Genomic DNA, 23,511 nt, shown 5'->3' with positions numbered 1-23,511 from the left:
AGAGTGTTCGCATCAGGCTTACTAAAGCCTCTCGGTTCAATGACTTGAAAATTAGAGTTTGCGAAGTAAACACGACAACGTTCATAGACATAAATGACCAAGATAGCTGATTGATGAAGTAATCAGGGAAGCACAAGCACATACTCTTTTGCATTTGAGTGTGAGTGTTTGTGTGTGTGTGTGTGCATGTGCATGAGTGGTTGGATGGGCAACTTTCTATATAACCAGGCGATCTCTGAAAAACAATGCCCAAGCAGTAGAAATTTCTATTTGACCTTTGACCTCTGAGTATGACCTTTCCACTTTCTTCCCAAGCGCTGAGAAAAGTATCCTCTTGATGGAAGAGTTGGTTTTCATCACTGACTTCAATCTTGAGAACCAGCGTGGGTTCAAAGCCCATCCTACCTGAAAAAAGAAAACGCTTTCATTAATTTCATTTTTTATTTCAAGGCTGTCATTGGACAGCTCATCGAATAATATTGGGAGACTGATACGTTAAATTGTTCCTAGGGCCATTGCAATACATAGGACTGGTGTTCGTGACCATCAAAAACTTTACTGTTACGGGAAGTTAGGCCAATACTCTCGACTCATTTTGCCAAAAATAATTTTCCATCTCAATGCATTGCTCTTCTTGTACCTTCTGAAGTGAATTTTTCCTTTTATAACAATAGATATTACTGTTGGTTGGATAAATTCTTTAACCATACAGGTGAAGCTTTGTCAAATTAAAAAAAAAATTAATTCCAGAATTAAAACGTGAATGAGTCAAAAACGTAGGTGCCATATTTGTGAGAGCTTTTTGAACGCTGAATAACGCCCAAAGAGTTATAGGCTATGATTTCTTAAAATTCATAAGAAAACACTGTAGTTCCTTTAAGTCTATTATGTCTATAGAGATTTGTGTATACCATTGTCTTTCGTACTTTAACACTCAAATTCTAAACATTTCACGATTACCTTCACTGTTACGCCTGAAGGTGAGAAATGCATCAAATGTCAATATTATGTTTATAACTTATAATTTTTCAAAGGTTCGTTCTACATCATAAAAAAAAAAAAAAAAAAAATTAGGCAAATTCTTAGCAATGTTAATGCAAAAGATTTGAACCAAAATTATACATTGTTTGAGGGTGATATTGCGCAACTTTTTTCTCATTAACCCCATGGTGAGAAATGGCATTTGATGACGTGTGTTTGTATGATTTTGTGTTCGTTATATATATATATATATATATATATATATATATATATATATATATATATATATATATATATATATATATATATATATATATATATATATATATTTAACTCTCGCCATACCCGCGCAATAACTTCTCGCTGCTGGGAAGAAAGGGCGTTGGGTCGGGTATGATACATGAAACATACGTACCGGGGTCTAAGCGATGTCAGGCAGGGCAGCCGATCGAGACCACAGGTCTACCCCAAAGCCAAATCAAAAAGTCCTTCAAAAGAAGGCATCGTGCTTACCCATACAAAAATACAAAAATGGGAATAAAAGCACGTTAAAAGAAGAAGAAGAAGAAGAAGAAGAAGATATATATATATATATATATATATATATATATATATATATATATATATGTGTGTGTGTGTGTGTGTGTGTGTGTGTGTGTGTGTGTGTGTCTGACTGTGTAAAAATATATCTTTTCAGCAAAGGCATAGTCATAATAATTGAAACATTGCATTATTGGTATACAAGAAAGCCATTAAAAGTAGAGTATTGAACATGTACTCGTAAAAAAATTATCCTTCTTTAGGTTCTTTCCGGCCAGCATATTTTCACCGTGATGATTCAACATACTTTATGCTGGAACCATAATTATGTTAATAGTTGATCATCCGCTATTTCTTTTACGAATATTTTCCCTCATTGGATGTTTTATATTAAGCAACTACCTAGGACTGCATATGAGCTGATTTATTCTTATCTCTCTCACCAACGATGCTACTAACGTCAGAGCCACTGGTTTTGATTATGACCAGTTGTGTTTTTGTGGGTAAATAAAATTACGAATAGGCGAGTCCGGAATTACTGATCGTAAATAGGTTAAATTGAACTGCGATCTATTTTTTATGTAATCTGTTTTAGTAGTTTGATGGACGTATTACCTACACAGCTGGCGTTATTGATAACGCCATAAAATTACAATAAAACATTGTTTCATTTTGTGTAAAGTGTACGAAGAGATTTATTAAGGAAAATTTCCAGTCTGTTGTTTTACGCACTTTTCGGAAAATACACCAAAACAGCCTAAAAGTTCTTTAAAGCTATTTCGCAGCATGTGACTGGAGGTTCATCGAACTTCGATTCCAAAATTATTATACTATTATATATCGTGCCGTCATTACAATATTGTGTCTTAAACTGCGCGAAAAAGAATTTAATATCACAGACATTTCCTATTGGATCATGTGAGTGTTATGAAGAAAATATTTTGAGCCTTGAACTGAACGAGTAACTGGATACAGCGGAGGTAAATAGCGGTATAATAGGCGAGGTTGAGACAGAACAAAACAAACTTTTGAAAGAACCAAAACCAGAAGGTAGTGATTCATTGATACGGTTCGTCTGTTAATTCTAAAGTGTAACTGAGTGTGTTAAAGTGTTATATATTTCCCATATCTTGATGGCATGTGTTTTAGACACAGCGCAGCGAGCTAATATGTGACATATTAAGGTTGGGCTGTGTCTGACTCAAGGTAGTTAAGTGGAATAACCCTCTGTAGCTCGATCTAGCTTATCTCAAGGTTAAATTATTTTACACAGCCTTACAATAGTTTGTATGGCCGCCGATTGCCAGGAAGGTTTTAGATAGTTTTGTAGTTCTGTTTGGTAAAGCTTACCGCAGGTAGGCCTAATCGTAGCTTAAGCAGAGCTAGGCCTATCCTGTGTTATGTTTTACGTAGGCTTAGTGTTATAACACTAAATAGCCTAACCTGGTTAGGCTTAGGTCGAAAATAGCCAGCTGTAGACTACTACCTCGGGCTGGTTCCCGCCAGCTGCCGATTGTGGTATATACCGCCTATTCTTTAGTTTTTGTAGATGTTTTTGTCTTATGCCGATGTTTATGAGATTTACTCTTTTATTTATGCTTTCGCATTCATCCCCAAAGAAGTTGGTACTAAGTACGGCACCAAGTCTATTTGCACGATAACCGTTAGTCATCGAACCTAGAAGGGCGCGGTAGTAATCTTCAGTTTCATTGTAGGTATTCTGTTATAATGTTATAAAGAATTATTTCTTGTTGAACATATGAACCATATTTATCAAAGTACCCTAAATCAGGTAGGTCGTGTTAGGGCTTAATTGGCTAATGTTAACCTAGGCTAGGCTATATGCGTGTTTCTCACAGACCACCACTAGGCCTCTTACTTTCTCTTAGTGAGAAATGGGTTTTATGAGTTGGTGGGGAAACTAGGCTAGTTTTGAAAGTGATGTGAGTAGGCTCTAACATTACCTCCGAGTCGAAGTGTAGTCCATGTTTCTGATGTTTAGTGTTACTTGGGTGGGTACAGGGGGGAGGCAAAGCCCCCCTGCCAGGCCAAGAGTGCTGTACGTAAGGTTAGAAAGGTAAATTTTGGTTAGGTCGAGGCACGGCATTCTAGGAAAGGTTAGGTTTGTTTTCGTTCATCTGGCCCCAGAAGCTAAAAGCCAATATTTAGCCTATAGGCCTGTGGTGTGATACTTTTCAGTCTGAATGTCATGTGTTTCATAAATTTTTGACCAGATAATTAATGTTGATGCAGACCATTTGTTTTTGTATGCCCCCCACCACATCTAACTAGTACTGTATGCAGGACCCCAGTGGGACACTGGGGTTTTTGGGATGGGGTAACAAAGAGCTAGTGCAGTGTACCAGTCAGAAAAGTAGGAAATAACGTAAATCACCACACAACCAGCCAAAAAAATATGTGAATTATGGGTAGAACTATAGGGTAGGTCTGCGTCGCCGACGGCACTATAACTTGACATTTTCTACAGTTTTTTGGTTGCTAATTATGAATTTACCTTTCATTTTTGACACTCAAGTCTAATTAACCTGTAATTAACCCCCGAAGTCCATCCAACAAGGGGTTTACATACGCAATCTTCACAATACAGAGCACAGATACGTCTGTTTCGAATGGTTCGTATCCCGTCCGGCAAGTGTAATAACTTGTTAACGTATGGGTACCTAACCCCCCCCCCCTCCCGGGCCAGTACTAAACATGGCAAAGGGACATTCCATTTGGCCGACAACAAACAGATGTACTGCCAGTATCAGAACCCCTAAAAGTGTAGAAAAAAATCAGTTGAAAAGGTAAAAACAGGCGCAGAGCTAATATATAGAATTACCGAATTATGCATAGTCTAGCTCATCAAGAGTAACAATCACTAGAAAATGTCTAAAGGTAATATACATTTACTGCAAAATAGTTGAGCACACATCTTTTTGCTATGCGCGGTATTACATTTGGGGGTTGGGGACTGTGTGCAAAGCTGCCAGGTCATATAGTAAATTACAGGATCCCTCTAAAGCAGCAGTAATTAAAACTCAAATTCCTTAAGTTAAAGCATGTAGGTGTGCCTTTCCTTCATGCTGTAAAGCAAATGGGACATCTTAACACTGTAAACATTGAATTTTCTTTTTTTCAATTGTCAGCATTCTGATAAATCAAATTCTCTTCAGCATGGAGCCAAACACTCCTGCTGCATTTATGAAGTACTATAGTTTGTACATAAAAAAAATATTCCAGTATTTCAACAATTTTTCTTGGGATATCCATCTTTTGTTGTGGTCCTACCCTCTCTGCAATCCTGAGTATGGATGTTGAAGAGAGCTTGGTTCAACAGAATGCTCACAATAAAAATGAAGGGAATAGTTTATAGTGCTGTGCAGTCCCACTTATTTTTTGGCTCAAGGGTAGGGCCCATCTGTATGCTGCTGCTTTAGAAGGATCATTCTGCATTGATATGATACAATATTATTAGTATTGTTATTGCAAGACAAGTTGCAGCCCAAGTTTGGATAGCAGAATGCCTTCAAACCCAAGTACCCTAATAGAAAGCAGTCCAGTACAGGAAAGGAAATTGTGAAGTAAAGAATAAGCTATGAAAAGGGAAATACAGTAACAAAAAGAAGCAAATAAAGTAATACAGTAGCTACAGTAAGACAAATAACAAAATAAAATGGAGACAAATAAAAAATAAACTATGCAATGATGCTAATGTCAGCTTGCTCATCTAAAAAGCATTTGCTTGAAGTTTGAACTGAAGTTTGAACTGTAGGACCAGGAAGGTTTCTGTAATTTGTTTGCAACAGGAATGAAACTTATAGAAAACTGTGTTGTTTGAACAACACAAGAAAAGGCAAGAAAGTTAATATTCATTACATATCTGGTACTATGTGGTGGAATGCGAAGGATGATTAGAATTATGAAAAAGCAAGACTGTTAGGATTAATTAACTACATATCAATTACTACGTGGAGGATGGTATTCACTGAGACAGTCTGAATGCAATGGATGATCAAAATTGTGAAACATCTTATATGTCATGCACATGGACTAAATAGGAAAAAACCTTGAGATAGGCTATCACAAATGAGTAGTGCTTTATGGAGCCACAATATTATGGATTGCCACAATTTTTATAAACTTGGTGAGGACTAAAAGATTCAGTTGTTGTAGGTTGAAGTAATTCAAGTTTTTAATGTAAATAAGTTAGATTTCATGTTCTTAACTTTTAGTCATCAAAGACATGCAGGACTATAGCTTTCATAACTTATGGGGTTCCAGAGCAGTTTTATAACCTTAATAGCCTGTATTAACTTACAATTATAAGTAGTTAACTTATTTAAATGCAAACTTCAAGATTTTAAATGGTCTAGACTTGTCACTGATGGATGTGTTTTTTTTTTCCAGGGTAACATTCTCTTGAAGTTGTGAGGCAAAATAATTTTCTGATGTTTATAAAACGTATGAAGCTGGAGGAAATATGAAGTACAACGCAGTAACTGATTTGTATATGACACCAGTTCAGGCTTATTAATGTGGCAGAAACAGTGTAACAGGTACTGTGTGTTTAATTTTCTTCTTATCCAGTGGTTTATGAACTATTGTAATAAGAAAAGTACCAGTGCAACATTATAAGGTTTAACAGTGGCATGCGGTGGAAATTTACATTATACTGTTTGTCATAGTTACGGACTACCAATGTGGCTTTATTTGAAATACGTATACTGTAGTTGGGTTGCTGATTGCTGACAAAAATGTATTGTGTCAAACCTTTTGACAGTATGCATATGTTTTACACATTGTTCAACGTGCCTTGTTACCACACAATCACTAACCCTTGTTGACATAGGTCTTGCATTGATGCCCTCTTCCAGTGATAGACAACCCAGATTTTAGTAATAACCGAGGAAATTTTTGTGTGTTAGAAGTGGCACCTAATCAGTGCCCCATTGTATGAAATTTTCTGTCAGTATCATTATTATGAAGTAAATTAACCAGAAAAGTCTGTTGGATTTCTAGTTCTTTTGAGGCCAGCCGTCAGATTTGCTCCAAAGCATACAAAGTGTGGGAATTAAAGATTGGTCTGGAAAAAGGTGAAATAATTGAACACTCAAATGGCAGAAGAAAATAAAGGGAATTGTTGAGAAGTCAAAGTCAAGAAACATTGCGGCTGAAGGTCAGATGGATTAACAAAGAATCTATAATACAGTATGCCATTTGAGACATGCTGCAAGGAGTATCTTCACTGGGGCATTCCATGTTAATTTGTACAGGCTATTAGGAGGACTCTTCAGTTTTTCTAAATTTTCCCACATCACTTCTGCTACATGTTTGACCTGGGCCTGGATATCAGTAGTTTTCCTATGTTGTTTTAAACAGCAGCCCTTTTGACTCTAGTATGCAAGCCTTTTTGTTTCTCAGCGTCTTTACGTCACCTCAGTTTAATTAAGTCTGTTATGCAGAATTTATACTGTATACATAATGCATCGAATTGCCAAGGCATGTTGGTTTAATGAAACTGCTTGTTTACTACATATGATATCTAGTAAATTAGAATAGGTATCTCTTGAGCCATATGCATCCTTAGTTACTCAGTGTGGGAATAGATACATAAAGTATACCTACAGGCGATTCGTCATGAGGTGATTAACACCTTTTGATATTAAAAAAAATTTTTGATGGCAAGTTTCTTCCCAACCCCATCGATTGGGTCAGTCACAGCTGTCATTTGCTGAGATTTAGAATGACAAATGGTGAAGTAGTGAGCTTGGAGTTTTATATCAGCGGAGATTTTCATTTAGGAGACTGATCTAGGCACTTCTGTTAAGAATAACTTACTGCTAAGAAACAAATCTATTGCTTTCTTACATTAGAAAATAAGAAATTTATATTTATACTGTTAAGCATGTTTTAGAAACAAAGTAAATTTCTTCATACAAACACTACTGCTGAGAGTAGTGCATTCTAGTGTTAATATATGGATTATTAATTTTTTCTCTAGTTTTCATTGAAATACTCTTATTTACCAGTAGTAATAGCTAAACTGAGTTGAAAATAATGAGGGTTGATAGTCATAAGATTTTCACTCTGAGTGTGGTCATACAGTGAATTTCTCTTTATTTTTGCTGATACCATTTTATGATATTGAGTCACCCAATACCACTGATATCCAACAACTGGAACTAGAATGAAAGGGACAGAAACTGCAGTAGCGAGAAGAGGCATAAACAGTAACAGCAGTACTAATAGCAGGAACTTTGTACCCAGGAAATAGTTATTTTCTGTCAAACATTTCTTATCTAGTTGGCCCTGACAAACTAGGCAGTCCCCTGGAATTTAGATTGTAAGTACTGTAGTTGTTGTTAGTCTTCCAACTTAATTTCTATTAGAAAACTTATGAAGAATCTAAGCCTATTTTTACAGTGGAGGTGACTCACATTCCCTTGAAAAACCACCAGTTGTTTCATCAGATTATGAGAGGATTTTCAGGCCTGCGATAAAAGTTGTTAAGGCTACTAGAAAAATTCCTTGAGCTCCATTTTTGCATTTTTAATGTGCAGCAGTGTTAAATAAATGACAGATGTATTGGGGAAAGCATGTTTTTTTGTTTTGGTTATTGATATTTACCCAGAAATAACCTTGAGTTCTAACATCAAAATGTAATTGCAGTAAAATTAATTTTCATCACAAACCTATTAGACATAATAGCCCAAATTTTTGTTTGATGAATTCCTCCAGACATTCAGTCCTTGTAAAGAGAATGACAGTAAGGAGATGCACATTGATAAGTGTGCCCTCAAATTGCTGGGTGTCCAGTAACGCACTAGCTGCTTTTCATTTTGTCTGACTACTAGCCGCAAGAAAGGTGGTTGGAAGGTGGGAACTTTTTATTAAAGTAATGAGTTTGTATTAAAAAAGAATTAAAAGGAAATTACATTAGTTTCAAAACAAAGCTATCACATATAGTAATTTAGTCCAAGTTGCAATTTAGGGGGGAAGGATGGAGCTGCTGGAACCGAAGGTTGTCTCGTTGAGAACCAGGGTTAGTTAGTTATAAATGATTTGTTTAACCAGAAGGGTTCTTCTCGGGCTGGAATGAGAACCAGGTACCTATTTTAGTTTCAGCCCCTGGTATTGAATGCACAACAGAGTCCTTGATCCTAACAGTGACCAGGGATTTTGGTTGTGCGCCATAAACCTGATGATAAAGAGTGATTCTAAGAATTTTTAACTATATTCACCAAGTTAATATATCCACCGTCATGTCTTCCCTTTCAGGGTAGGAGGTGGGTGGGATATAGGGCCCCCTCCTGCCATGGGATACTTTCTGGATTGGCAAAAGTAGCTAAAGGCCGTATATGCCTGTTATGTATGATGTAAAGATAGATAGTTTCAGAGAGTCTTGAGCCTTGTAGGATGCTTTAAAGAGTAAATTACTTAAGATTAGGATCAAGATGATGTATCAACTGGATTCTGAATCTCAGCCGAAGTGGTGGACACCTGTCTCACATTTACCACAAACCATGAAGAGTAGGGCTATAGTGTCTGTGTGTTGTCCCTTTGATAAAAACTTACTTCCATAGTTTAACACTACCCCATGCTTGCCACTGAAATGAAATTAAAATCAAAATTATAGTTTTGACAAGCAATGAAGGAGAACTATCTCTGATTTCTTTGAGAAGTCCTTGACAGTTGTGAAAATATATTTTCGGGAGATCAAATCTTTTACTTTGGGGTAAATGTTCAGATTTACTTTTAGCTGCTGACAGTAGTATCTAAAAACAATTGTCATTTTAGTATAGGTAAGCCACTTTGAAGGCTTACCAATGGCTCTACTGCTTGTGCTGATGCAAGGCCCTCTGACTCTTCCTCCTCATCTTCATAACACTCTGGTAGTATCTTCATCATTAAACTCTCGGGTATCTGCCACTGTACTTTATACATGAAGTGAGAATATTTCTTTCTTTTCAGGTTACTAGGAGGTTTGACTAGAACAAATCATAGTCAGAACATAGAGGTCGCCTGATTCCAGTGGTTTGCCTGGCTTTAAAGGCCTTAACCTTATACTGTATTGTTGAACTGATGAGAGTCTCCCACCTAAATAGCTACGCAGGCTATCATGAAGTTAAAACAAGTGCAGTTTTTTAAAAACTAAAATTTTAATTTTTTTATACAAACCATTCACTTTCTGAAATTTTTCATACCCTTCTGCCTGCCCAACTCTTTCTCAGGAGTAGGTTAGACAGTACTTAGGAAGAATTTAAAGTATACTGCTATTTGAGGGTTCTTTAGAGCTGGGGTGTGCAGATGACCTTCTTCCGCTTTTGAGTGTGTGAAGAATGAGCTGATCACATTTAAAGCAATTGTAAAGTGATGGGTTTGTGTAAAAAGGTTTTTAAAAAATGCATTTTTCAGGTGTTTTTAGAATTTGTCACAGTAAATAGCATTTCCATATAAAGTGCTGCCTCTGTTATTTTTGTTCAACATATTTAGGTATTTTCCAGCAAGATCGCTTCATTGTAATTATGAGTTTAACACATACAACTTACCTGTTAGTTACATATAGCTTTAGTCTTTGGCGTCACGGCAAAATTTCAAAACGCATGCAGCGCCAGTCCGAATATCGGGTGATCGCCTTACCTGCCCTCTGTCGGGTACTAGGAACTATTCCAACATGCTTCAGAATAATTTTGCCGTCACGCCGCGACATTGTTGTCGGTACTCGAGCGAAATTTCATTGTATCTGCCTACATCGAGCTGTTTTCACTTGGTGAAGTACTCTCTTGTTGGTTTGCGGCTTTGCCAGTTATTTGTCACCTATTTAGTCAGGTTTTCTGATAATTATGTCAGATTCTGGGTCTTATACCTTTAGGGTATGCAGCAAAGGCTGTAAGACGAGGTTGGTCAAGGCTAGTCTTGATCCTCATTCAATTTGTGTGGCTTGTAGAGGTCAGGAATGTTCATATGAGAGGAAGTGTGATGAATGTGTCAGTATGACTGAAAAAGATTGGAAGGCTCTATCTAAGTATGTAAAGAAGCTTGAGAAAGATAGAGCCAGGAAAGCTTTAGCTAGAAGTTCTTCTTCTCTCTCTCAGAAACCGGAATCTCCCTTAGCTATGCAGGAAACTTCTATTAATATCCCCGTGGCTACTAATATTCCTATTCTGACTCTGATATCCCTGAACCCGTTACCGTGTCTGAGTATCAAGTCCAGATGGACGCCAGATTTAACCTTATTGTGGGCGCCATGGAGGATATTGGCGTTAACGTGAAATCCCTTCATGAGCGTATGGATTCTTTCCAAAATATTGTGAATAATTTAAGTGCAGTGCAAAGTGTTAGTGTGGTGGAGGAGGTGGTTGCTCGGCCTACTCGTTCTCCTAGACCTAAGCCTCTGTCAAGCTCCCCTGCTCCTGGGAGAAGACATGCTGAAAGTCCAAGGGAGGCGAGTGGGGTCTGCTCACGAGCAGCCGCCCCCTCGAACAGTCCTGTTGTTTCCCAGGCTGTTTCAGGCGCCGTTGGAAAGGCGACTCAAGGAAGTGTCTTTCTTCAAGCTCCAGTGATTCGCCTCGCAGAGGCTGGAGATTTCCGACGAGTCTAGACCATTGAAGAGGTCCAGGAATCTTTCGCCTTCAGCGGTTCAGAAGAAGAAGCCATTTCGCTTATCACAGCCTTCCTGTAGTTTTTGGGAGAGTCCGGAGAGATTTTCGTCGTCTGAAGAATCTTCTCCCAGGCGCAAGGCTCATGTGCATAAGAGGTATAAGACTTCCCATTCGGTATTGCCCAGCGTTCCCGGTGTTTCTCCTTTGGTTTCACGTAAGCCTATTGTGGCTTCTGCGCCTCTTCCTCATCACGATCCTGGCTCTACTGATCATCGTTCCCCAGTTGGATCCTCGTCTACTCATGACTTTCTTCGAGCGATGCACAAGAAAATTGGAAGCATTCTTGGCGGGCTCGGAAGGCCTGGTTCTTCTCCAGCAAAGCCTTCTGAAGTGTATTTGATGCCTCCTCCTTCGTCTCGAGCTCTCGGAGCGCCCAGTACGAAAGCTCCTCCTCGATCTGTGTCTCTTGATCCTCCTTTGGTTCAGGCTCAGGATCAGGCTCTTACGCCTAGTCAGGCTCAGGCGCTCCCTCAAGATTTAGCGCTCTCTCAGGCTCAAGCGCCTCAGGTAGCGCCTGGTGAGGCGCCATCCCAGGCTCCTTTTGTGGCGCCAGTTCAGGCTCCTCTTGTGGCGCAGGCTCCTCTTGTGGCGCCAGTTCAGGCTCCTCTTGTGGCGCCTACTCAGGCTCAGGCTCCTCGTCAAGCTCTTATTCAGGCTCCTACTCTTCCTTCACAAGATGTGTGTGTGCAAGCGGAAGGTTTTTCTCCTATTTCGTCTGAGGAAGAAGTTGTGGAAGAGTTTCCTGTAGACGAACCAGACTCCTCTCGCTCGGATTACAAGAAGCTTCTTCGCTTCTTTATTGATAATTTTCCTGAGGATTTTGCACCTGCGGCTCCGGCTTCCCCTCTCTCTCAGTACGCAAGAGACTCGAAACCTCCTACCTCTTCCTTTATGAAGTTAGTGCTTTCTATTTCAGCTAAGAAGGCATTAAAGAAAATGAACTCCTGGTTGGAAGACAAGCGTGATCAGGGGAAAACCACTTTCTGCTTCCCTCCTTCCAAGCTTTCTACTAAGCGAAGGCTTGCTACGACACTGGGGAAGTTTTTCTCTCTGGGAGCTTCTGCCTCCTCTCAGGGAGACTTCTCCAGTCTCGTTGATTCTACCCGTCGTTCTGCGATGAACTCGGCTCGGATTTTCTTCTCTCCTTCAGAGTTGGACCACCTTTTGAAGAACGTTTTCCGAGTTTTGGAAGTCATCAGTTTTATGGACTGGACTATTGGCGCTTTGGGTAGGAAGGTAAAGTCTTTTGGTCTTTCGAGCGCATTTCGATGATTTCTCTTCTGTTATGTCCTGCTTAGATAAAGGGATTCGTGACGGTGCGTCTGAGTTAGCCTCCATCTTCACGTTAGGAGTTCTTAGAAGCGACAACTTTGGTGCTCTTTTGTCGCTCGTGGAGTTTCTAGGACTCAAAGATCGGCTCTTCTTTTCGCACCTCTGGATAAGAAGTACCTTTTCCCTCAAGAACTTGTGGCCGAAGTGTCGAAATCCCTTACTCAGAAGTCCACACAGGACCTTTTGGCGCAATCCTCTAGTAAACCAAAAGCTCCTCAACCTTCTCTGCCAGCGCAAACTCGTCCTTTAGTTAATCAAAATAGGCCCTTTCGTGGCAGGCCCTCACCCGTACAGGATCTAGTTTCGGGCAAAGCAAGATTTGTCTCCAGGGCTATCAAACCCTCAATTAAAAAGTGATCTGCATGTCCTCCATGCACTAGTAGGAGCCAGACTTCAGCAGTTCTGGCAAACTTGGGAGGAGATCGGAGCGGACCAGTGGACCACGTCCGTGCTAAAGGAAGGATATTCTATCCCCTTCCTCAAGAGGCCCCTCTTGCAACAGAACCTTTAGCTTTGACAGCATATTCCAGCAACTTAGAGAAATGCTCGGTTCTGAGTGCGGAAGTAGACTCCATGCTTTTAAAAGGAGCGATAGAGATCGTGGAAGAAGTCAACTCTCCAGGCTTTTACAACCGTCTTTTTCTTGTTCCAAAGGCCTCAGGCGGCTGGAGACCAGTCCTGGACGTAAGTTCTCTCAACCTTTTCGTGAGAAAACCAGTTTCTCGATGGAGACGACGCAATCCGTCCTCAATTCTCTTCGTCCGGGGATTGGATGGTCTCAATAGATCTGCAGGACGCTTACTTTCACATTCGATCCATCCCGCGCCCAGGAAGTTTCTTCGCCGTTTTCCAGGAGAAGACTTATCAGTTCAGGACTCTGTTCTTTGGTCTGTCCACAGCCCCTCAAGTATTCACAAGAGTTATGTCCACTGTTGCCAAAGCTCTTCATCTCAGAGGAATAAAGATCTCTCTCTATCTAGACGATTGGCTCCTTCGTTCCCAGTCTCAGTCTCAGTGCTTGGAGGATTTGAAAGTAACTCTCGACTTGACTCAGAAGCTAGGACTTCTAATCAATTGGAAGAAGTCTCACCTATCTCCCTCACAATCCAGGATCTATTTAGGAGTGAGACTGGAAACAGTTCCTTTTCTGGCTTTTCCGTCAGATCAAAGAATCTCGGACTGTCTCGCATAAAAAGTCCAGAACTTTCTGGATATGGATACCTGTTCCATAAAGGCTTGGATGAGCCTCCTGGGAACTCTGGCGTCAATAGAAAAGTTTGTCTCCTGGGAGACTTCACATGAGGCCCCTTCAATTCTACCTCAGGGAGCAATGGAACAGGAAAACGCTTCCAGACTCCTTCTCCTTTCCAATCTCGGACCGTATCAAGGAGGATCTAAGGTGGTGGTTAGATCGAAGAAAATTAGAGAAAGGTCTCTCTCTTTTCCGTCGAACCCGAACCACGAACTGTTTGCAGACTCGTCAGAAGTAGGATGGGGAGCGGCGTTGGGGGTAAAAGAAATTTCAGGTTTGTGGAATGCGACAGAAAAAGAATGGCACATCAACAAGAAGGAGTTGAAAGCAATCCACCTGAGTCTCGTACACTTCCTACCTTTCGTACAGGGACAAACAGTTCTGGTTCATTCAGACAGCACCACAGCGTTGTCTTATATAAAGAAACAGGGGGCACTCATTCTTACTCCCTCAGCGAGGTAGCAAGAGACCTCCTTTTGTGGGCAGAAAAGCACAAGATTCTGCTCCTAACGAGATTCATTCAGGGAGCCCTCAACGTGAGAGCGGACTCCTTGAGCAGGAAGCACCAGGTTCTGTCCACAGAGTGGATTTTGCACGAAGAAGTGTGCAAGTCGCTGTGGAGACTTTGGGGTCAACCTCTGGTAGACCTGTTCGCGACGAACAAGTCGAACAGGCTCCCAATCTTCTGCTCTCCTGTCCCGGACCAAGCAGCCTTCCAGACGGACGCAATGCTACTGAATTGGTCGGGTCTGGACCTTTACGCCTTCCGCCGTTCAAGATGTTAGGTGCGGTGTTGAGGAAATTTCAGCACCACTCCAACACCAGGATGACGTTGATAGCCCCTTCTGGCCTTCCAGGGATTGGTTCCCAGTTCTCATGGATCTCTTGATCGACTTCCCGAGGAGCCTTCCAAACAGAGTAGATTTACTCAGACAGCCCCACTTCAGGAGATTTCACGAAAACCTGTCAAGTCTGCGGCTAACTGCGTTCAGACTATCGAACGTCTTCTCAGAAGCAAAGGATTTTTCAGAAGAAAGCGGCTCAATCCATCGCTAGAGCCAGAAGACCATCTTCGATCAAGGTCTATGAGTCCAAGTGGAATATGTTTCGTTCATGGTGCAAAGATCATGACATTTCCTCTTCCAGAACCTCGGTGACGCAGATTGCGGATTTTCTTTTGTTCCTCGGGAATAAGAACCTTTCTGTATCCACACTTAAAGGTTATCGTAGCATGCTGGCTACTGTTTTTCGTCACAGAGGTTTGGATATCTCTAATAACCAAGATATAACGGACCTTATTAAATCCTTCGGTACCTCTAAGAGGTCAGATGCTAAAGTTGTTTCGTGGAATCTTGATGTAGTCCTGAAGTGGCTTATGTCTGAGAAATTTGAACCTATGGATTCTGCTTCTTTAAGAGATCTTACGAGGAAAACCCTCTTTTTAGTTTTGTTAGCTACAGCTAAGAGAATCAGTGAGATCCACGCCTTGGATAAGAGAGTAGGATTCTCTGCTTCAAAAGCAATTTGTTCTTTCAAACTGTTTTTATGGCCAAGAACGAGACCCTTCGCACCCGTGGCCTCGCTCTTTTGAGATTCCGAGTCTGTCGGAATTGGTAGGTAAGGAGCAGGAGAGGTTCCTCTGCCCAGTCAGAGCCTTGAAATATTATTTGCGAAGGACTAAAGATATTAGGGTCCTTCAGATTCCTTATGGTGTTCGGTCAGGAACCCTCTTAGACCAATGTCCAAGAATGCCATGTCCTTTTTATTAGAGATCTGATTTCTGAAGCTCACTCCAATATTTCCGAGAATGATTTGAAAATGTGTAAAGTGAAGGCTCACGAAGTGAGGGCTATCTCTACTTCTCTCGCTTATAAAAGGAACCTCTCCCTTCAAGATATTGTGCAAGCAACCTACTGGAGGTGTAAGTCTGTATTTGCTTTGCATTATCTCTCATAAGTGCAGACAGTGTTTGTGAGTGCAGCACGTTAGGGCCCTTTGTTGTATCTGGCACGGTAATGGGTAAAGGGGTAAAGGAGGATTAACCTACCTTTACTTACTTGTTTTTTGGAGTGTGAAGGTTTTTTATGGTTGTCTGTGAGGGTAAGTGTTGGTTAGTTTTACCCCACAGTTGGTTTTGGTTTTTATGGTTATACTTTTTCTTTGGTGTTGGGTGACCCCTTTTGTAATTCATGATGTTTGTGCTGCGCCTGAGCAGGGGCATACTTGTGGTATTGTCACGGCCATGTCCTAGGTGACTGATACCCAGCTTAAGCAATCTGCGACCAGGTCATTATACCCAGCGGTTGCTCTGAGGATAGCAGGTTACTGAGGCAGTAACTGTGGAATCAGCTACCTTAGCAGGTGAGGAACTAAGAAATTTTCTACATTAATAACCTTAATGTTTCCAACAACTCTTTTTAGCTGTCATTGCCCCACCTCCTAAAGGTGTCAATCAGCTATATGTAACTAACAGGTAAGTTGTATGTGTTAAAATGACATTTTTATTCTAAAATAATGTTTAACACATACTTACCTGTTAGTTACATATACGAAAAGCCCACCCTCCTCCCCACGGGGACAGGTAGGCAAATTATTCTGAAGCATGTTGGAATAGTTCCTAGTACCCGACAGAGGGCAGGTAAGGGCGATCACCCGATATTCGGACTGGCGCTGCCATGCGTTTTGAAATTTTGCCGTGACGTCAAAGACTAAAGCTATATGTAACTAACAGGTAAGTATGTGTTAAACATTATTTTAGAATAAAAATGTCATTTTTGTTGCGTTGAAACAATTGTTGGAAAGAACTGGTGATAGATATATTACCGCATGCTATTGTAAAAGCCAGAAAAGTGCATGACTGCATTCAGTTATCACATTTATTTTAAATTCACTCATTTTAGAAATACAGCAGTAGAAATTATTTGCTCTGAAAGTCTTATAATAGCACATACATTTTTTGTATTGTAGGGCAGTATGTCACTGATTGCATCTTACATGCTTTTGTTTTTTGCCAACATCCAAAATTGTTTTTGCATGTAAAGTATGTTGATCCGTAGATTCAGACATGTGGCACAGGTATACAAGAAAACAAGTACTTGTCGCCTAACTTATTGTATTATGTGATAGAAGAGCCTAATAGCACATGTCTCTTTCAGTTTGGTGATGACAGGGTAAGGCATCTTGGGACATGGATTGAGATTGCTGCAGCAGGATCTCAAGTGCCCCCTTTTATTGCTGTCACCATGCTTTCCAGTTCCCGTAAGAAGGACTCAACAGCGAGTTGTGACAGCTTGGCTGGAAAGTACATCAAGAAGGAATCTCCATCTGGGGTTCCTATCATAAATGTATGGCCAAATCCTGGTCAAAATGATGTCAAGAAACGGAAAAGTACTGTTACCCCACCCTATGTCAGCAGTAGTAATCCACCCTCTCACAATGCATCTTTGTTAGTAAATAGGTACTCAACTGGATCTAGAACACCATTGAATGGCATGTCACATGGAGGAATTGAAGGAAAATACACTCCGAACATAGGAGAAGTTGCCCAGCGTCTAGGTGGCCTTTACCTTGGTAGCCGTGGAAGTTTAGATGGCATGTTGAAACAACAAGCACCTTCGTCCCCAGCTTTATTTAGTCACACATATATAAATCATTATACTGGGTCTCAGCGCAGCCTTGATCAGATTCTGTATGGTCCCAGGGCATCTGTTGACCAGCCAACTCAGGGTGTTAGTTTTTCTTTTATGATGCAACCTGGACAAAAGCAACAACAGCCACAACAGAGACAAAATTTATCCCAGTCTTCAACCCATATTGGGAGTGGATCACCACAGCCTCCTTCTCCACGTTTAGAACAAGAGCTTCCTCTTCCACCTGGTTGGTCTGTGGACTACACTTTACGAGGCCGTAAATATTACATTGATCACAATACAAAGACAACACACTGGTCACACCCACTTGAGAAGGAAGGATTGCCAGCTGGGTGGGAGCGGATAGAATCCCTAGAACATGGGGTCTATTATGTAAATCATATAACTCGGCAAGCACAGTATGAACACCCTTGTGCTCAACAGTATCTGACAAGAATTCCTGAGGAAAATGCCTTAGCATCACACAGACCCTTGCCTATACCCCACCATACTGAGTTCCGTCAGCCCTTGTCTCTTATGCCAGCTTCACCTTATTTACATGAAGAAATTCCATACTGGCTACATGTGTACTCCCAAGCATCCCCTGAGCATGATCACAAGTTACGATGGGAATTATTTAGACTTCCAGAACTTGATAGTTACCAAGCAATGCTCAATAGACTGTTTAAACAGGAGCTTCATGGAATCGTCATGAGCTATGAAATGTATCGCATAGCTCTCACCCGTGAAATTGAAAGAAGAATGCAGCAAATGAACATACCTACTCATGGATCAAGTGGTTTTGGAAGTGGTGTGACAATAACAGAAATTAATGATGACTGCCCCAGTAATGAAAGTGCTTCCACACCAGATCACTTAAAACAACAAATATTGAATGCAGACAACTTGTTTGAATCTAAAGTGTAGGACTAATGCAGTTTTTTTGAAACATAGTATGGGTCCATGTGGTTTTCTTCAAATTTTTTTATTTGCTTACTGTGGCAGCTTTGTGGGGACAATTGTTAGTGCCTTTTTTAGAATGTGGTTGATTTAGTCTTTATATCTGTGATTATTAGAAGTAATGTTTGGCTCTGCACTGAAGTATTGGATTTTATGTGTTTTCACTGCACTTTCCTTATTTTATTGTTGCCAAAGATCAGAGCTTAGCTGACAGTTGCTTTAGCACTTCTCTCAAGTAGTTTGAAGTTCAAACATGACGTGTCTCGAGCTTCAGCAGTTGTACGTTTGGTGAGTTTTCCATCCTGTTTTTATTACATTTTTAAACATTAGTCTAGATTGCCACATATTTCATTAGTCCATATTATTTGTTTCCAATTTTAAACAGTTAATTTTCCATTTTTTTTCTTGTGGGTAAGTGCAAGGTGCACTTTCCATTTCATATATATATATATTATAAAATTTCACCATAAACCATATCCTCGAACAGGGGAGTGGCTCCCAAGAGAAAAAAAAAAAGAGAAAAGACAACAGTTACTGCCGCATTCACACTTGAACTGCTGAATCATGGATGCACCTTGTGCAAAAAACTTCCACAATCCCAGCTGCTTTGTACACCAACACATAGGGTTACCAGGTGCACATTAAACACCCGGATGCACACCGTACTATTCACCTCTATCTTGCGTGCACTCTCATATTTGCTGGATGTGGAGGCCTGTCTTTTCCAGTACCTCTTTCATGTCATTTATCCTGGTCCTCCCTGCCAACTCTTCTGTATTAGTGTCAGTTTTCACCAACTGATCGTCTTTTGTCTTTCTTCATGAACAAAACATTCCGATCATACTTTCACCTATGCTGAGCCTTTTTCCACTCTTGCTTATCCACATTTTTTCACTCCAGTTCTTCTTATATCACAAATACTAAGCAAAAATTTTATCTCTAAAAGTTCTACCTTTTTTTTTTCTCTCATTCACTTTTGGTATATACACTTCATTTCCAAAAAAGGAGAATTGCTTCAACAGCCCCTTCTTGCATTCCAACCTTGGCTTCCATAGAGACTAAAGTCTCCCAGTTTTGTGCACACATCTACCTACCTTTCTGGCTTTGACTTCTCTTATAGTACCATCATCTGAAATATGTACTCCCAGACATTTATAAGAATATACTGCTTCATTCTCTCATTGTCCATATTGACATTACTGTTTCATCTTCATGATTCTCATTTACCCCCATAACTGTACTCTTGCTCATGTTTACTCTAAACTTTTCCAGCGTGCAAACACTCAAACTCTTCCACTAAATCTCTGCTGGTTTTTGCATGATGTCTAATCACTATTGCATTATCTGCAAACATTAGCCATTCCACACCATTTGTTAACTCTGACTTTTCACATCACTCCATTCGTAAAGGTACTTGTGGCCATGGAGCATGCCACACCCATTTTTACACCAAGTCAGTCACTATAATGCTTTCAGTTGCTAAAGCATACTTCACTTCTGTCATAAAAACTTCTTGTCTTTGCAGTTGACTCTATACCATATATTCTCAACACTGTCCCTAATGCCTCTATTTCTGTCATAGGCTTTCTTTATATCCATGCTTCCCACATAAATCTTTTCTCTTTTTACTCGTAAACCTCTTATATTACTGTTTCATAGTAACCATTTGATCCCATACTCTTCCCTGTTGAAGTCCAGAAACAGTTCTTTTCATTTGAAAATTTTTATCATCTGTCCTATCAACTATGCATGCAGAAATTATGCAAAAAATATAAACAAAGCAAACAGATGAAATAAATGCAAATTTGATCTCACTATACCTGTAAATGGGAGATTTGATGGCCTATGTGGAAGGTGAGAAGGAAGATGAAGAGGAGATGTTATTGTCTTGGAGAGGAGTCCCTTTTCATAAAAAACAGGCAACTCTACTTTTGGGGTTGTTTCTCGTCTGTCTCTTCCTACTGTTTTCTTTTTGAGACTCGCTGTTTCTCACTGAAAACCTGTCCAATGATGTTTGTTTTTGCTTGCATTTTAAAATGTCCCTAAAGTGAGAGATAGCATTGTCATTCAGGAGGTTTATAACACAGTTTGCTGGAGCTTTGTTAGGGCCATATTTTTCAAGGAAACACTACACTTATATGTTTTTCCATTGTTCACTTTTGAATTTATAGAATTTCTCTCTCTCTTTATCCTTACTGGCATCTCTAGTCTTCTTAGGAGCCATGATAATTAACATACAGCATGGTTACTAAGCACTTGATTAAGGAAAAACACACGTAGACAAAATTTAGCAGAGATGTGCACTGATTGAGACCCGTGCATAGTTGAACCATTCCCCTTGATCTAGCTGGGAATTGCTCACACATGTTAAATCTCAGACACATTCTAGCTGGTTGTTTTTATCCTTCCTTAGGGGCAGCTTTTTCCTTGGATGAAACTTCCTGTTACAAATGGTCGTCTGATAACTGATGTATAACTGTTTGCAGATGACACAACATTGTTTATTGGGAATAGTAAAGTGGTTAAAGAAGAAGAAGTTAGGAACAAATGTGAGCAACAACATTTGTTTATTGGGAATAGTAAAGTGGTTAAAGAAGAAGTTAGGAACAAATGTGAGCAAGAGTGAGTTGTAAAGGTAAAACAAACTAGGAAGATGAAGCAGCGAGTGTTGGTGGAGATAGTGGGAGAATGGAAGCAGGAGACTCATAAAATTATTTTCAAGTAAATATGTTGGATAATGGTATAGGTTGAGGGAGGAGGTAAAAAAAAAAGACAGGTTGCAGGATTTATGCAAAAGATTAGGAAGACGTTAGGAGAGTCTTTGGAGGCCAGTGAATGGATTTTTGAGCCAACTCACCTTTATGGATGTAAAATGCAAATGGAAGACAAAAGTTTAAAGCTGTTGAGATGAATTGTTTGTGCAGTATTTGCAATGAAACATAAGAGTTGAAAAACAAGAAAAGTCAGGATGTACAAAATCACTAGAACTGTTAGTGTAGTTGAAAGGATGGACTGAAGATTTTTTTTTTTTTTTTTTTAGAGGGTTTGGTCATATGTGAAGACCAGAGGATGATTGTTGGAGTGTACAATTCATGAGTGCAGTATTGGGAGGGAGGAGGAGAGGAAAACAGAAAAGTATGGATAGATGAGTGAGAGAAGTATTAGAAAATCAGGGCTTCAAAACCCAGAAACACTCACTGGTACCTCAGTGATCTCACCCTTGAATTTTGTTTATTTATTATAAACTCTCTCTACTGGGTCTCTTTAACAGTAGCCTATTTTTTGTGTAACTTCTTGCAAGTGATTTTCATTCCTTTCATATGCAAGTCGGTAAGTTATAGATGGAGACACATTTTGAACCTTCTCCCCAGTTAGAGATTTATATTTTAATTTTTTCAACAAGTTAACACACCAGGCACTTTACATCTCGTTGTGTTATCCATTAAGATACCATTTCCTCACCACATTCTTTGTCAGCACAACCTTGAGGATCATGGGTCTTCTTCCTTAGTTCCAACAATCGAACCCCTTTCAGAACACATTTTCCCAAGACTATCTGTTTTCATTATTCAACAACATAACAACCCACAGATCTATCTAAATACAATTAACAAAGTCATCAGCTAATGATTCTTCCATTCAGGTATCCATCTTGAGCCCCCCAAATATCTAACCCATTGTACCATGTATTTTAAGATGGGAAAATACTTCTAAGCTTACTGTGTTTATATTGCAATTAGTCTAAGCATGTTCTACTTGCCATTAGTGCTTCTGTTATGGTTTTCATTTCTTTTTTAAGTGCTTGTATGTATTCCGGTGTGGCTGTAGTTAGCAGTGTATGATGGGGTGATTCTGATGATTATTATTGGATTTAAGCTTTTGTTTGTTAGATATAAGCCTGTTTGTCACTCAGTGGAGACATGGTCACCATGCAAGGTATTTTTGGTAAATTTAGTCACCCAGTTTCTGAAAGACAATCACTTGCCCCCAGCAATGACTTGTGTGGGCCAGTATGGCTGATAAAATGACTCCTCATTCATCCAAATGCTGAGCTCTGATTAAAGGTAACAACTGAGGATCATCCCACAGGATTCCTTCTCTGTTCTCTAGTCCATACAGTACTTGGCATATCTTCTGAGATAATGCTACAGCTCATTCTTTTCATAGTCCCCAGGGGGGGTTAGTGCCGTCAGTGTACCTCATGCGATGCACTGTAGCATTACTTAAGGTTCTTTGCAGCTTCCATTCAGCCCCTAGCTGCAGCCCCTTTCATTCCTTTTACTGTACCTCCATTCATATTCTCTTTCTTCCATCTTACTTTCCATCCTCTTCTATCAGTTGATTCTTAGTGCAACTGTGAGGTTTTCCTCCTGTTACACCTGTAGAGTCTTGTTATTCTCAATTTCTCTTTCAGCACTGAATAACCTCATAGGTACCAGTTCTTGGCCTATGGCCTAAATTCTATATTCTATTCTGTATTCTCTTTTTGATAGTGGCAAATGAAAATAAAAAACTATAAGGTAGTCAAGGTTACTGGAACTCATTGATCTAGTTAGACCACTTAATACTGTAATAATAGTATTAAAATGCCTTAGTTAGATATGGAAGGGACCTGGCAAATAAACTGTCATGCAACTGGAAGTGGTTGATTGATTGATTGATCAGTTTATGTAAAAGGACATTGTAATGGCTATGTTCATCAAAACTTGCAAAAAAAAATTTTCAAGGAACAAAATGAAGGTACCTTTCAGAAACTGATTGATGTGATGTATGAAAATCCCTCCCTTCCAGTTTTTCTCAGGTAGCCAGTTTTTTTTTAGTTAACAGACAGTTGTACATGAAACAGCAAGACTTTACAGGAATAAATAAATACCTGTAACAGCCATTGCTTAAGCCATTACCAAATTATGCCATTAAATAAAAATGGCTATTTTGAGGGCTGTACGCCCTCGTCCATTTACTAGGGTTTTGCTGAATTCACCTTGTGCATCCTTTGTTGCATAACTACATTTCATACCTATATCAAGGTCAGATCTTAAGTTTTCTAGCTGTAATGTTAAAAGAGAAATGTGTACAAAAACATTATTCATCGCCCTCAGTGGGTGCACCTCATGGGTGGAATGACCTTAGGAGAATGTTGTTGCTTGATTCT

The 23,511-nt window shown here is 39.8% G+C and overlaps 1 protein-coding gene across 6 annotated transcripts in view; it reads left to right on the top strand.

Moving 5' to 3' along the window:
• Positions 1–2,425: 2,425 nt before the first annotated feature.
• The window catches only part of sav (salvador), a 45,500-nt gene continuing 24,414 nt past the window's right edge, over positions 2,426–23,511 (top strand). For 3 of the 6 annotated variants that reach the window (XM_067127116.1, XM_067127113.1, XM_067127115.1), the window contains exons 1-3: positions 2,426–2,571; positions 5,932–6,080; positions 16,926–18,322. In XM_067127116.1, coding sequence (XP_066983217.1) covers positions 17,013–18,322 — 1,310 coding nt within the window. In that variant the 5' untranslated portion in view covers positions 2,426–2,571; positions 5,932–6,080; positions 16,926–17,012. Of the gene's footprint in view, positions 2,728–5,931; positions 6,081–16,925; positions 18,648–23,511 lie in introns of all 6 variants that reach the window. The other 3 variants (XM_067127118.1, XM_067127117.1, XM_067127114.1) reach the window with 2 other exon arrangements.

The sequence above is a fragment of the Macrobrachium rosenbergii genome, chromosome 25, assembly GCF_040412425.1.
Source record: "Macrobrachium rosenbergii isolate ZJJX-2024 chromosome 25, ASM4041242v1, whole genome shotgun sequence".
Taxonomy (NCBI): Eukaryota; Metazoa; Arthropoda; class Malacostraca; order Decapoda; family Palaemonidae; genus Macrobrachium; species Macrobrachium rosenbergii.
The sequence above is the reverse complement of the archived record's forward strand: the minus strand, read 5'-3'. Positions and strand labels throughout refer to the sequence as shown.